This window comes from Carcharhinus amblyrhynchos, unplaced genomic scaffold (assembly GCF_965287045.1).
Source record: "Carcharhinus amblyrhynchos unplaced genomic scaffold, sCarAmb.v2.hapA scaffold_49, whole genome shotgun sequence".
NCBI lineage: Eukaryota > Metazoa > Chordata > Chondrichthyes > Carcharhiniformes > Carcharhinidae > Carcharhinus > Carcharhinus amblyrhynchos.
Window position 1 is genome coordinate 2,261,122 of NW_027649790.1, and position 16,242 is coordinate 2,277,363.

General features: G+C 46.7%; 1 protein-coding gene across 1 annotated transcript in view; it reads left to right on the forward strand.

The window, feature by feature from the left end:
* vsig10l2 (V-set and immunoglobulin domain containing 10 like 2) overlaps positions 1-15,963 on the forward strand; it is a 54,017-nt gene extending 38,054 nt beyond the window's left edge. The window contains 3 exon segments of the mRNA XM_080182251.1: positions 7,229-7,351; positions 13,880-13,983; positions 15,559-15,963. Coding sequence (XP_080038377.1) covers positions 7,229-7,351; positions 13,880-13,983; positions 15,559-15,837 — 506 coding nt within the window. The 3' untranslated portion in view covers positions 15,838-15,963.
* Positions 15,964-16,242: the final 279 nt, after the last annotated feature.

The following is a 16,242-nucleotide window of genomic DNA, read 5'->3' on the forward strand; positions in this document are numbered from 1 at the left end:
GAAGGGCCTCCTTCACTGCTACTCTACATTGGTCCAACCAGCTTCTTCCCACAGGGGGTGAACCGGACAGCGAGGCAGTTTATTGGGTTGATCCAAAGCAATGGAGAAGTTCTCAGGGGAAACCCAGAAATTTTTAAAGTTTATATATTTGTGTCACAAGTAGGCTTACATTAACACTGCAATGAAGTTACTGTGAAAATCCCCTTGTTGCCTGTTTGGGTACACTGAGGGAGAATTTAGCATGGCCAATGCACCTAAACAGCACGTCTTTCAGACTGCGGAAGGAAACCAGAGCACCCGGAGGAAGCCCATGCAGACACGGGGGGAATGTGCAAACTCCACACAGACGGTCACCCGAGCCGGGAATCGAACCCAGGTCCCTGGCGCTGTGAGGCAGCAGTGCTAACCACTGTGCTTTTGTACCATCCCTAAATGTAGGTCAACAAAACAATCCCAGAGGATCCGTTGTTATTGCTGAGACTCTAGCGTTAAGACAAGTTGATCCTTGCTCGATCTGTTTGGTGCCTGGTTGGTGGTCTCTTCATTCTCTAAAATGCTGTCCGTTCTGTTTGTTCATTTTGCTTTGGGCGATAGAGTTTTTCACATCAGAAAGGGCCAGTTGTTGCACTCTGGCTCTTGGGAAAAAGGACAATTACATCAAAGTGTTTGGTGGATCTGTCACTGTATGTGTGTGTGTGAACTGGCGTTCTGATCTAACCCCTTCTCGTTCCAGTTTACAGCTGACCATCGGACTGCCTGTTCCCAGCGGAAGATGGATCCCAGCGTCGTGCCTCTCCCCATTTACAGTTGGTTTCCTGAATGATAACTGTTGTAGCCATTTGACAGCCTGTTTCCCACAACCCAACACGTTAAACACCTCATTGTAGAGAAGTATTAATGGCCAAACAGGAAAAAGTAAGATGATAAAGAGAATATAGGCAAAGGATACACCAATCAGTAGATAGTTGCTGTCGAAGAGCTAGCAATTGCTCAATGGGCTGAATGGCCTCGTTGTGTTCTTCAATTTCTTTGGATGCAAGAATCAGAAAATAATCTTTTAATGAGCCTGAATGTTTATGCTGAATCTTAATTATCTTCCACTGAAATCTCATTGTTATCAATTATTTCAGTGCAAACTTCCTCAAAGGATTAACGTTGCACTCTGGCTGGCTAAAAGCCCCATGTTGTTTGGAGAAAAGACACACCATTTTATTAAGATGATAGACTCAATTTACTTCCTCCATGTTGGTGTTTATAGTACTAAACACTGACTGTAATACATGGTGATTTAAACCCTTCTTTGTAACCTTTCTAGGAATAGTGTTGTTTGAAGGCTGGTTTATAATGGATTCTGGTCTGTGCCTTGCTGTGAGGTGTACTTTCTCTTCTTGCTGTTTGAATCCGTGTGAACAAAGAACAAAGAAAATGGCAGCGCAGGAACAGGTCCTTCGGCCCTCCAAGTCTGCACCAACCATGCTGCCCAATTTTACTGAAACCCTCAACCCTTCTGGGGACCATATCCCTCCATTCCCATTCTATTCACGTATTTGTCAAGATGCACCTTAAAAATCACTATTGTATCTGCTTCCACTACCTCCTCCAGCAGCGAGTTCCAGGCACCTACCACCCTCTGTGTAAAAAAAACTGCCTCGTACATCTCCTTTAAACCTTGCCCCTCGCATCTTAAACCTGCGCCCCCAGTAATTGACTCTTCCACTCTATGAAAAAGCTTCTGACTATCCACTCTGTCCATGCCTCTCATAAACTTGACTTCTATCGGGTCGCTCCTCAACCTCCGTCGTTCTCCAGTGAAATGCAAGGCACAGTTTTAACAACCAAAACTGTTGGTAGAGTTTGGGAAAGATATTCAAAGTTAAAACATCTGAATCTTGATTCCTCTCTTCTTCCGATGCACCGATTCCTGGGTGGTTTGACGGTGGGGTCATGAGCAATCCCAGATGCAGTTCTCCAAAAGTTACTGATCTGGGTCAGACCCCTCTATTTATCCACATCCGACTGGGATACCCCTAAAATTGTTATGAAGCTGGGTGAGGGGGTGTGATTGGCTTTTGGTCTTTATTTAACCCCCTCCATCCCCTCTGCTGGGAATAACAAAGGTTTAATCCTAATAGATGTTGGTAGACTTGCTGAGCTTTTCCAGCATCCTCCGGTCTCGTTTAATCTAACAAGGCTCCCTTTCCCTTGGACACACTTTCTAGACTTAACAGTTATATTCTAAAAGGAGCCAATTTAACCAGGCTTTCTTGTGTTAAGATGGAACAAGTTATATTAACTAGTTAGAAGGTGAGGAAAACAAAGGTAAAACATATATACTATCGTTCAAACAGATTAGACATGAGAATAGAGTCCAATTGTAAGTAAAACATAAATAGAAAGGTATACAGAACAGTTCTTGATTTGCAAGGAGTAGGGTGACACAGTAGCACAGTGGTTAGCACTGCTGCTTCACAGCTCCAGGGACCTGGGTTCAATTCCCAGCTTGGGTGACCGTCTGTGTGGAGTTTGCACATTCTCCCTGTATCTGCATGGGTTTCCTCTTGCAGTCTGAAAGACATGCTAGCTAGGTGTATTGGCCATGGTAAATTCTCCCTCAGTGTACCTGAACAGGTGCTGGAGTGTGGTGACTAGGGGATTTTGACAGTAACTCCATTGCGGTGTTAATGTAAGCCTACTTGTGACACTGATAAATAAACTTTAAAAATTTGGAACACAATTTCTTGGTTTCCCCTGAGAAGTTCTCCATTGCTTTGTATTAATCCAATAAACTGTCTCAATTCCAGTTCAGCTGCAGGTTAGGTGCATTGGCTGTACTAAATTGCCCCTTTGTGTTCAGGGGTGCGTAGGTCCAAGGGATTACTGGTTAAATGTGTGGGATCCTGGGGATTGTTGTCGATGCAATCCTGATGGGCTGAGTGGCCTCCTTCTGCACTGTAGGGGTTCTATGCTCTATTCTATGATTAGATATTGGAGTGTGCAGCCATTATGATTTGATTCCAATAGGGTTGAATTCTGTAGTCGAATAGTTGGTTCTAGTGCTTGGTGACTTGGCAGAGAATTTCCAGTTCTGATCTTTTTGCTGGCTGAGCTGACTTCTTCAAACAGAGAGAGAGAGAGACTTGAGATATACCTGCATAAGTTTCCTATTTTTGCAGGGGTACTGCTTCTTCAAGGTTACATAGAATCCTACAATGCAGAAGGAGGCCATTTGGCCCATCAAGTCTGCACCAACCACAAACCCAACCAGATCCTATCCCCATAACTCCATGCATTTACCCTAGCTAGTTCCCTTGACATAAGGGGAATTTAGTCTGGCCAATCCACCTAATCCGCACATCTTTAGAGTGTGGAAGGAAACCGGAGCACCCGGAGGAAATCCATGCAGACACTGGGAGAACATGCAAACTCCATACAGACAGTGACCCAAGCCGGAATCGGACCCAGGTCCCTGACACACACACACTCAGTGTGGGAAATCTTCCAGCTAATTATCCTCAAAGAGCACATACAGACAGACAGAGTTGCCTAGTGCTTCACATCGTTAGTGTACGCTTAAACTGGACCATCTGACAGGCAACATGACAGCTCAGTGACTGTTTGCTGTGCAGATGCATGGACCTGGGTCGGATCTCCGACTTGGGTCGGTGTCTGTGGGAGTTTGCACATTCTCCCCGTGCTTGCGTGGGTTTTCTCTGGGTGCTCCGGTTTCCCCCCACACCCCCAAAAACGTGCTTTTAGGCTGAGTGGACCTAAATTAGACCTCCCTTAATCTGGCGCACATATAATTCTCTAAATTTGCACACCTTTATTGTGGAGTCCAAGAGTCGTAGACAAGAGTCGTAGGTAGAAGAAGGATTGGAATGAGGCACTCACTGAGTGTTAAAATGGGCGGCGTGGGCTTGTAGGGCCAAAGGGTCTGTTTCCTGTGCTGTGTTGTTCTTTGTTCTTTGACACTGGGGCAGCTCAGTCAGCTAACATTCAACCCATTGCTTACATGGTGAATCCATAATTCCATCTGGGTAAAACACAGGATCTTTTGAGATGTGATGGCAGTTATGTCCCTTTGTCATTACTGGAGATGGTGATCAGCCTCAGGATGTCTTTTGGAAATACCTTGTCTGGAAACAGGGAGAAATTCCACTATCCCTCAGAGAAACACTCCAGAGTAATTCATGTCAGTGGCTGACTGTATATTTTCAGCCAATCTTGGGCTTTGCGTCCATTTTAAAAAAAACAAAACTCAGGTTTTTTTATTTCATGTGTCACTCTGTGGACTTTTTTCATGACAAGACGAATTAAGACATGGGCAGCAAACCAGCTCCTGGGAGGCAGATTGGCCATTTACATATTTTCCAAGGGTGGCAGGCTCTGTGTTAACCAGATTCGCCGGTTTAACAGGTTGAAACCAGGCTGAAGGAAAGCCGACAGCTGAAGGGAGGTGAGGACAGCTTTGAGGAGAAAGGCCTTTATAGCACTGCTTATGGTCCAGAAACAACGAGTTACTTCCCCCCTGCTCAGTCCTCCAAGCTCACACACATTCGACCCTCCTCCCCTGCCACCATCCAAATACCTCTGGAATGAGTATTCGAGGACCCCTCTCTTTGTGTTGGAATCGTTCCTTTTCTAGGATTGGATTCTCTAACCAGCCTACCCAAGGGTCAGGGATTGAGCCCCACCTTCCCCAGGGTTGCCCCACACACCCCACTCTCTGCTAACCCCCCTCCTCTGCACCTTCATCAAAAAATTCCATTAGATTAGTCAAGCCTGGTCTTTTACAAATTCATAAGACCGTCAGATATAGGAGCAGAATTAGGCCATTGGCCCTTTGAGTCAATTCCACCATTCGAGCATGGCCGATACATTTCTTAACCCCCTTTTCCTTTGATCCCCTTACCAATCAAGAACCGATCTATCTCTGTCATAAATACACTCAACAACCTGGCCTCCTCCACAGCCTTCTGTGCCATAGAATTCCACAGTGGGGTGATGGGGATATCAATGGGGGATGGAGATATCAGTGGGGGTGATGGGGATATCAGTGGGGGTGATGGGGATATCAGTGGGGGTGATGGGGATATCAGAGGGGGCGGTGGAGATATCAGTGGGGGTGATGGGGATATCAGTGGGGGTGATGGGGATATCAGTGGGGGGGATGGGGATATCAGAGGGGGCGATGGAGATATCAGTGGGGGTGATGGGGATATCAGTGGGGGTGATGGGGATATCAGTAGGGGTGATGGGGATATCAGTGGGGGTGATGGGGATATCAGTGGGGGGGATGGGGATATCAGAGGGGGTGATGGAGATATCAGTGGGGGTGATGGGGATATCAGTGGGGGTGATGGGGATATCAGTGGGGGGGATGGGGATATCAGTGGGGGGGATGGGGATATCAGTGGGGGGGATGGGGATATCAGTGGGGGTGATGGGGATATCAGTAGGGGTGATGGGGATATCAGTGGGGGTGATGGGGATATCAGTGGGGGGGATGGGGATATCAGAGGGGGTGATGGAGATATCAGTGGGGGTGATGGGGATATCAGTGGGGGTGATGGGGATATCAGTGGGGGGGATGGGGATAAGAACATAAGAAATAGGAACATAAGAAATAGGAGCAGGAGTAGGCCATCTAGCCCTTCGAGCCTGCCCCGCCATTCAATAAGATCATGGCTGATCTGTCGTGGCTCAGTTCCACTTTCCCGCCCTCTCCCCATAACCCTTAATCCCCTCTCTTATCAAGAACCCATCAACCCGCTTCTTAAAAATATTTAGCGAGGCAGCCTCCACCACTTCAACGGGCATAGAATTCCAGAGATTCACCACCCTTTGAGTGAAGAAGTTCCTCCTCAACTCCGTTCTAAACCGCCTCCCCTTTATCTTGAGGCTGTGCCCCCTAGTCCTACTGTCTTTTTTGAGCGGGAAGAGTCTCTCCACCTCTATCCTATCCATCCCATTCATCATCTTATACGTCTCAATGAGATCTCCCCTCATTCTTCTAAACTCTAACGAGTACAAGCCTAGTTTATTCAGCCTCTCCTCATAGCTCAACCCCCTCAACTCCGGTATCAGCCTAGTAAACCTCCTCTGCACTCCCTCCAGGGCCAAAATATCCTTGCGCAGGTGCGGCGCCCAAAACTGCACACAGTACTCCAGCTGGGGATATCAGAGGGGGTGATGGAGATATCAGTGGGGGTGATGGGGATATCAGTGGGGGTGATGGGGATATCAGTGGGGGGGATGGGGATATCAGTGGGGGGGATGGGGATATCAGAGGGGGTGATGGAGATATCAGTGGGGGTGATGGGGGTATCAGTGATCATTTCTAATCCATGGTCAGCGTTGCTTAGAATTCTGTATTCCTGATCTTTTCAGTTTGTTATCAATAGCAGTGCTTTCAACTTTCAAAGAACAAAGAACAAAAACAGCCCGGGAAACAGGCCCTTCGGCCTAATGAGCCCGCGCCGCCATTTTAACATTATGAGTCCCCCCTCCACCCATGACCCTTGTCTATGCTTATGGCATTCCACATTGAGGGAAGACTAATTCCTCTGAAATACATCGAAGATTTTACCTCAATTAATCCTTGTGGAAGCAGATTCCACATTCTCACCATTCCCTGCATTGAGATGCATCTCCTGAATTCTCCACTGAATTTATTAGTGACTCTTTATGGCCTCCAGTTTTGATCTCCCTAGATATTGAGAACAATTTCTCAATGTCTATCCTATCAAAACCTTGCATGGGGTGAGAGTCTCCGGCCTCCGAGCCGCGTGTCTCCTGCCAGTGGGAAGTGGGACATTGTTTGCTAGCGGTGGATTTCTCTGGGTCCTGCCATTGAAAATGAGAATTTTCATTAATGTCACCCCACGCTGGTGGCAAACCCTTGGGCGGGGCTGCACTGCTGGCGGGATTGGAGAATCCCATCGGCATGAATGGCTGGAGAATTCTGGCCATTATTTTTGAAATTGATTGGATGTTATGCTCTTCTCTTCTTTGTTAAGGTCCATGTTAAGATTAACGCGCTTTGTTTTAATTGGGGGAACCTCTTGGTAAAAGTTCCGATGGTATAATTTCACATGAATGTATTATTTGTTCTTAAGTGGCAGACTTAATTCTGTTTGATTTAATTCCCGTGTAATATAACTTGTTAACAAAGTGAGCAAGCTTGGTTAAAACCAGTTTTTTGAGATGTCACCCATATATCTTTCAGCTGACCCACCTTTCAGTGCCTTGCCAGCAGTGATTGGAGCTGCCGTGGTTGGAATGCTGGTTGCCGCCATAGGGACCGTGTTGGTGTTTATGTATGCTATGAGGAACCGTGAAAACATACCATGTAAGTAACTCCCAGATCAATAGGGCATCGAGTGCCAGCCACTTCCGGCTTTTAAATGATCACTGTCACTGCAAAGGTTTGAACCTGATTCTGAGGAGAACTATCTCAAACCTTCATTCCTCACAAATGAAATAGACTGGCAGGCGAAGGCGGACTCTCCGCACTCTGAGTATCTGGCTGGAGTATTATGATTGTATATTTCCTACTGCTCCCCATCATCACTTCCCCCTGCACCCCCCTTCCAGTTCCACACGCATGAGGATGGTCTCAACAGGGATCTTGGGTTCATGTCGCACTATCTGTAACCCCCATGACTTGCCTGGGTTTGCAAAACCTCACTTACCATACTGTCTGGAGACAATACACATCTCTTTAACCTGTGCCTAATGCTCTTTCCACTCACATTGTCGGCATCTTTAAGACTTGAATAGCAGGTTAGTTGTAAAGACTTGCATTCTAATCAGTAATCCGTAAACTGACTGTGCTGTTATATGCTCTGTCTGAGGCCAGAACTCTCCATTCACCTGACGATGAGGCAGATGAGGGAAAATACTTTGGAAATTTCCAGGCAATCTCAAGTAATATCTAAATGGACACTTATTCCTGTCCAGTGCGATCTCTGCCACAGTTAGGAAGCAGTTCAACTTCCTCTTAAGAACATAAGAACATAAGAAATAGGAGCAGGAGTAGGCCATCCAGCCCTTCGAGCCTGCCCCGCCATTCAATAAGATCATGGCTGATCTGTCGCTGCTCAGTTACACTTTCCCGCCCTCTCCCCATAACCCTTAATCCCCTCTCCTATCAAAAACCCATCAACCCGCGTCTTAAAAATATTTAGCGAGGCAGCCTCCACCACTTCAACGGGCAGAGGGGTAGCACTGGAACCAGCAGTGCCTTAACTCACTATCCCTGGGTCGTTTCAGAGACACACAGTGCTGCACAGATGTGCACCGCTCCCAGCTTTGAATCCCAAGCTGCATTTTTGCTGCATTTCCTCAGTACTAGCTTGCTCCCTCTTCTGAAAGCAATGCCACATCAGGTCCCACTTCTACCCGTTTGCACCCAATGCATAGGAAATGCATCCACAATGAGCAGGTACAACAAGGGGTCAGATACAGAATGAGGCTCCCTCTACACTATCCCCATTAAATATTCCCAGGGATACATGAGGGTTTGATGCAGAGTAAAGACTGCCCTCACTATTTATATTGTACATAGTCACAGCTCAGAGAAACGTATGAACGCATGTCACACACAACTTTTTACAAAATTATTGAAGTAAATTACTGTAGACGCTGGAATCTGAAACAGAAAATGCTGGAAAATCTCAGCAGTTCTGACAGCATCTGTGAAGAGAGAACAGACTTGAAACATTAGCTCTGTTCTCTCTCCACAGATGCTGCCAGACCTGCTGAGATTTTCCAGCACTTTCTGATTTTGCTTCTGCGAAATGATATTGTCATGCAGACAATCGTAGTGGCCATTCACTATTCAGATCCCATAAACAGCAACGAGGTCCACAATCGGCTGTGATTTCTGTTTTAACTCTAAAGGGAAACCCAGTGCTCTTTGAAGATTAGCATGGACCTGTAACATTCATCGGAACAGGCAAAGACAGCTCCACTGACCTTGTAGCAGACCCCCAGTGCTACCCCAGAATGTCAGTCCCAACTTCTTTTTTTAGTTTCATTTATGGGATGTGGGTGTCATTCACTAGGCCAGGATTTGTTGCCCATCAGAAGGTGATGGTGAACTGCCACCTTGAATCGCAGCAGGGATACCCACAGTGCTGTGAGGGAGGGAGATGCTTAAATCCTGGATAAGTGTTTGATCCCACAATTTTTCAACTGAGTCAAGCCAACATAGCTCTGCCATTCAGTACCCAAGGCAGTCACAACATGGAGTAGATGCAGAATAAATCTCCTCCTTCACTGACTCAACAATATCTTTTAACTCGAATCTCAGAAGAAGTGAAATGTCTAAAAGTGGAGAGCATTGGTTTAAGATGAGAGGGGAGAGATACAAAAGGGTCCAATGTTTTCACACAGAGGGGGGTGAGTGTATGGATGAGTTGCCAGAGGTAGTAGTAGAGGCAGGTACAAATTTTAAAAAGCATTTAGACAGTTACATGGATAAGATGGGTATAGAGGAATATGGGCCAAACAAGGGTAATTGGGACTAGCTTAGTGGTTACAGAAAAGAGCAGCATGGACACGTTAGGTGGAAGTGCTTGTTTCCATGCTGTAAATCTCTGTGACTCTATGCCCTAAACAACAAATTGATGGTTCGCCCTGCAGTGCAATGTGTAAATAGTAATATGTGGTCTGTAAATGGTGAAAGTGCTGATTCTGGACAATGATAGCTCTTTGACATTTACAACCTAATGCCCATTAAAATTGGTACGCATGAGCGATTGACTTGGAAATTCCGATGTGCCCATTTCTGGGTTTCTTGGGACATGGAGTGCATGGCGTATTTCTGAATGGTGAGGCCTGAGATGCCCCTGGGCCAATCAGAAGGCCAGCAGCTCAGCAGCCTCAGAAAATACCACCGCTAGGGGCGCTCCAGGAAGATGAGGACAACTGGATGGACAGCTTTCCCCCAAAGTGAGTTCAAGCAGATCAGAGACAGTCAAAGATCAGTCAGTCCAATGACAGTCAACAGCCCAGCGATGGTGGGGATGGGGAAGCGTTGTGGAGCACGGATGCTTTTGTTTCCATGGGGACAGACATTGTCATACATGGTGGGAGGGGTGGGGGGATGGGGGTGTCCTCCGTGGAACATGGGTCGCCCTCCATCCTGTACCTGGAGTATGTTGAGAGCTGTCAGGCTTCACTGGATGTTTGTCTCACAAGGTCGCTGGCCTTCCTGAAGGGGACAAAACGCCTGAGGGTGGGCAATGTCTTTTAATTGACCACTTAAGCGATTTAATGAGCAGGCAGCTGATGGCAATATCACATGGTGGCAGGAAGATGCTGGGCTTTCCACCTTCCAACCTGTTGTCACAGGAAACCAGAAGGTTCTGGTGATGGAACCAACGGTGTTGAATGGCAAAGTTGGGATGGTGCGTGAATTGGAGGGAAACTTGGAAGTGATGGTATTCTTGAGTATCTTATACTCAGGGGGTCAGTTAGTTCACAGCCACGATTGGCATCCATTGCAAAATCCAATATAAATGCGGTTCTCAAGTAAAGTGTCGAGTCGAGCAGTTCAGATTGCAGGAAAAGTATCTTCCTGGACCTGTTGCAGAGTTGCCAACTGCGATTAAATACATTCCTGGAGGTTTCATCACCTGACTTGCCCCCACACTCCATCCATTAGTGACACACTCCCATTAGGCCAACACGTCCACCCTTGTGACACAGCCTTCCGAGACCAATTGGAAAGCAAAAAGACTCATCGCCCAATGGGATGATGCTTGACTGTCAGCCCAGTTTCAATATTTTTACGTCTAGTAAAGAGAAACAGTGAAGGAAGTTTTTTAAAAAGCTACCGTTTTTAAGGTCCAGATGATATTTCTTTAGGCTTTCACACAGCTGTGCATTGGAGATTAACCTTCAGTTTCTGAAGAGTCCGAGGAGGTTGGCACCTCTACTCTGTTTTCCTACACATGGAATGAGATTCAATCAAAGAGGATTCCTGAATATTAGAGGAATAAATTCAATGGAAACCTATTTGGTGAAATTTTGCTGTGTAACTGTAATGTTCCAATTAGCCAGTCTATGGCTAATGTTGACTGATGGATGTATTATAATGACCAACTATCTCTCTCTCTCTCTTAGGGTTGCATGATCTGCTGTTTCAGGGGTAAGTACTGCATGATGCCTAATATGAACATGGATAGGTTTCCAAAGTTTGGCAGAGTAAAATGTTCAACACTCTCAGTTACCCCTGGGAGTTGACTCCCTAACTGTTCAGCTCCCATGCTGCTCAGAGTTCAGATTGTATTGAGAGTTTCAATTGCTCCCCTAGTGTCCCGAGGCTCTGGGGAGAGGATTCCAGATTTCAACCAACCTTTGTGTGAAAAGCTGTCTCCAAATAGCACTCCTCACGAGCCTGAATCGAACTTTAAGATTATGGCTCCTTGTTCTGGATTGTCCCAAGTTGTTTTCCATTATCTACCCAATTGAATCCCAATGTCACTGCAAACATCTCAATGCTTTCAAACTCAAGGGAGTACAAACCAAGTTTACACAATCGAAGAACCTCTTGTCTGGTAATATTCTGGTGAAATTCTTGGGGTTACGCAGCAGTCTGTGAAATTGGTGTTCGCTGCCAACAGATGGCTTTGACCAATAATGGTGTTTATATTAATGCAAGAAAGCCGATTGCTTACTGCTCCATAACAATAGCCACCTTACTCATAAAGTGTTAAAGTAAGTTTAATATGATACTCAGAGGAAGTGCCTCACACAAGGCAATTGTCATCTTAACCAACATCATCGAGATTTGTAGGGGAAAAGCTCGTATTGATGTAAGTTTCTTAATATCGGTGGTGTTGTGGATGGTCTGGAAGGATGGCAAAAGTTGCAGCAGGACATAAATAGGATGCAGGACTGGGCGGAGAAGTGGCAGATGGACTTCAACGCGGATAAATGCGTAGTCGTCCATTTTGGCAGAACCAACGGGATGAACGAGTACACTATCAAGGGCAGGAGTCTTGGTAGTGTTGAGGAGCAGAAGGATCTTGGGGTCCGGGTCCACAGGACTCTTAAATCGGCCTCGCAGTTGGAAGAGGTGGTCAAGAAGGCGTATGGTGTACTGGCCTTCATAAATCGAGGGATTGAGTTTAGGAGTCGGGAGGTAATGCTGCAACTTTATAAGACCCTTGTCAGGCCTCATTTGGAGTACTGTGCGCAGTTCTGGTCGCCTCACTATAGGAAAGACGTAGAAGCTATTGAAAGGGTACAGAGGAGATTTACAAGGATGTTGCCTGGACTGGGAGGCATGCCTTATGAAGTTAGGTTGAGGGAACTGGGTCTCTTTTCCCTGGAGAGACGTAGGTTGAGAGGCGACCTGATAGAGGTTTATAAAATGTTGAGAGGAATAGATAGGGTGGATTCTCAGAGGCTATTTCCCCGGGTTGAAATGGTCGCTACGAGAGGACACAGGTTTAAGGTGCGGGGAGGAAAGTACAGAAGTGGTGTTAGGGGTAAGTTTTTCACTCAGAGGGTGGTGAGTGAATGGAATCGGCTGCCGTCAGTGGTGGTGGAGGCGAACTCGCTGGGGTCTTTTAAAAGACTTCTGGATGAGTATATGGGGTTTTATGGGATTGGGGGTTATAGATAGGTGTTGATGTGATCGACGCAACTCGTGGGCCGAAGGGCCTGTTTGTGCTGTAGTGTTCTATGTTCTATGTTCTAATATGTTGATCAGGAGATGGTCAGGAGGTCACTCTGAGTAGTGTCCCTCCTTCTGAGGCAGAAGCTCTGGGTTTGAGTCTCATCATAGATCTTGACGGCCAAGGAAGGTGCATTCATAACATGGTCAAACAGTGAGTTAACCTGCAAATCCTTCCCAACACGCCAATGGTGGTAAGAGAGGGACAAACTCCTGGCCAGCCATCTGATATGGAGTTTTTTAAATTCTTTCTGGGCACTTGGACATCATTGGCTGCCCAGCATTTATCAACTCACCTGATGAAGGGGCAGCGCTCCAAAAGCTACCAAATTAAACCTGTTGGACTTTAACCTGGTGTTGTGAGACTTCTTACAGCATTTATAGCCCATCCTTAGTCACCCTTGAACTCAGTTGCTTGCTAGGTCATTTCAGAGGGCAGTTAAGAGTCAACCACGTTACTGTGGCTCTGGAGTCACATGTAGGCCAGACCGGGTAAAGATGGCAGATTTCCTTCCCTAAAAGGCATTAGTGAACCAGATAGATCTTTTTCTGACAATCAACAATGATTTCATGATCATCAGTAGAATCTTAATTCCAGATATTTTTTATTGAATTCAAATTCAGCCGTGGCAGGATTCGAACCCGGGTCCCCAGCTGAGTTTCTGGATTAATAGTCGAGCGATAATTCCAACAGGCCATCGCCTCCCCAAGTGGAGGCCCCTCAAGCTATAAGCCTCTGATGACAGACTAGTGACCTGTTCCAGGAAAAGAAACATCGCTATGGCGACAGATCAAAGTCTGCCTTGTGCGCCATAAAGAGCGGGAGGAAAAACAAAACATAAATGGTTTCTATGAAAGGAGTTGACTATTTGTCTGAAATGGCCTTTCATTGTTTCATAACTTCTCATGGATATGTCACTGAGTTAAGAACTGGTAAGAAGTGAACTGAGGTGGTCTTAGGTGAGTGGAATCGGCTGCCATTGGTGGTGGTGGTGGATGCAAACTCGCTGGGGTCTTTTAAGAGAATTCTGGATGAGTACATGGGACTTAATAGAATTGAGGGTTTTAGGTTAGCCTAGTAGGTAGGGATATCATCGGTGCAACTTGGGGGCTGAAGGGCCTGTTTGTGCTGTAGTTTTTCTATGCTCTATGTTCTAATTCTCAAACCGTTCACCTTCATTTCCACAGACCACCCAGTGAATCACGGGAGCAGATTAACTATCCAGAGGATGCGGATATCACTGCCCCTGCTGAGCCTGAAGACATTGAGGATGGCAGGGAACTGGCGGAAGGTATCAGATAGATTTTTCTATTGCGTCCTTTGCTCTCTTCAGGTCTCATGACCCCAGAGTGGGGCAAATAGCTCACAGTGTTGGCCCTGTGCTGACCATAGAAGGCCCATCCAGCTCTGTTACCAACCCTGTGGTGGGGTGGGAGGGCTGAGGTTTCACCAGCCACCCCCCACCCATGACTCCCACCCTGTCCAGAGCCACTACATCCCAGTCTGAGCCCTCCCAGCGCCTGCTGAGGTCTGGGGCCTATCAAGGAAAGTAATAGAAGGAACCTGCAGCTGACCCTTATAGATAATGGGCAGGATTTTCCGACTGCAACAGAAGTAACATTACACTCCCTAAGTTACATACAGGAGTATATCGGCAAGTGTGAGCCAAGTCCAGCATAAATGAGGCTGTTGGACTTATACTATAGAATTCCTACAGTGCAGAAGAAGGCCATTTGGCCCATCGAGTCTACACCGACTCTCTAACAGAGCATCCCGACCAGGCCCTATCCCTATAACACCACATATTTACCCCACTAATCCCCCTAACCCACACATCTTGGAGCACTAAGGGGCAATTTAGCATGGCCAATCTGCCTAATCAGCACATCTTTGGACTGTGGGAGGAAACTGCAGGAAACCTACGCAGACACGAGGAGAATATGTCTCCACGTTTGCAAACTCCACACAGTTACCCGAAGCCAGAATTGAACCCGGATCCCCTAGAGCTGTGAGGCAGAATTGCTAACCAATGCTAACCAGCTGACCATAAAAGTTCAAGAAAGTATCTCCAGTAAACCCTAAACTTGAAAGAGCTACCCTGAAAGGGGGAAACCCAAATCCGTTCAAATTAAAAATACCCCAAAAATAATTTGAAATAATTTACAAATGTGGATGAACATAAGAACATAAGAAATAGGAGCAGGAGTAGGCCATCTAGCCCTTCGAGCCTGCCCCGCCATTCAATAAGATCATGGCTGATCTGAAGTGGATCAGTTCCACTTTCCCACTTTCTCCCCATAACCCTTAATTCCCCTGTCTATCAGAAATCTATCTACCCGTGACTTAAACATATTCAACGAGGCAGCCTCCACCACTTCAACGGGCAGAGAATTCCAGAGATTCACCACCCTTTGAATGAAGAAGTTCCTCCTCAACTCCGTTCTAAACTGCGCCCTCCCCCACCCTTATCTTGAGGCTGTGCCCTCTAGTCCTGCTATCCTTTCTGAGTGGGAAGAATCTCTCTACCTCTACCCTATCCATCCCCTTCATTATCTTATACATCACTATAAGATCCCCCCTCATCCTTCTAAACTCCAACGAGTACAGACCCTGTCTGTTTAGCCTCTTTTCATAGTCCAACCCCCTCATCTCCTCATTCTCACTGAGTAAAGTTCTCGATGTCCTGCGGTAACCTCCAATCACTGAATGGAGGGCCTGTGCTCTTGTGCTCTGATTGGTTGAATTAAGCTTGGCAGGGGAACTCAGTCGGGGACCTCTCGTGTTGGCAGAGGGGGGGGAGGAATCTTAGAATATCTTTCGCTAAGAAGGCGGGACATGTTCTCAATGACTGCATTCAATCTTGCAGAGACTGGTCCAGGCACTTCTGCCGAGGAGGCGGTTACCACGACAGCCACCATCGAATCACCAGCCGCTGAGGTTGACCAAGGGGGTGACGGTGAAGCCACTGAGTTAGCCAGCACCTGAGAGCGGGAGATGGAGCCTGAGGAGCCGACAGAACATTCCTGACACCACATCCTGGAAGTCTGATAAAGTCATGACGATGGTTGCTTTTCCTCTAGTTCATCCTGAAAACATTAATAGAACACCTACCGAGCTCAATTATTCTTGTTCACATGCTGACTGACGTCAGGAAATCATCACATTAATCTGTACTTCGGGTGACTGATCATAGAACCCTACAGTGCAGAAAGAGGCCCTTCGGCCCATCGAGTCTGCACTGAACACAATCCCACCCAGGCCCTACCCCCATATCTCTACATATTATACCCACTAATCCCTCTAACCTACACATCCCTGGACACTAAGGGGCAATTTTAGATGGCCAATCAACCTAACCCACACACCTTTGGACTGTGGGAGGAAACCGGAGCACCCGGAGGAAACCCATGCAGACACGAGGAGAATGTGCAAACTCCACACAGACAGTGACCTGAGCTGGGAATCGAACCCAGGACCCTGCAGCTGTGAAGCAGCAGTGCTAACCACTGTGCTACCGTGCCGACTGGATGATGGAAGATATATGAATTCT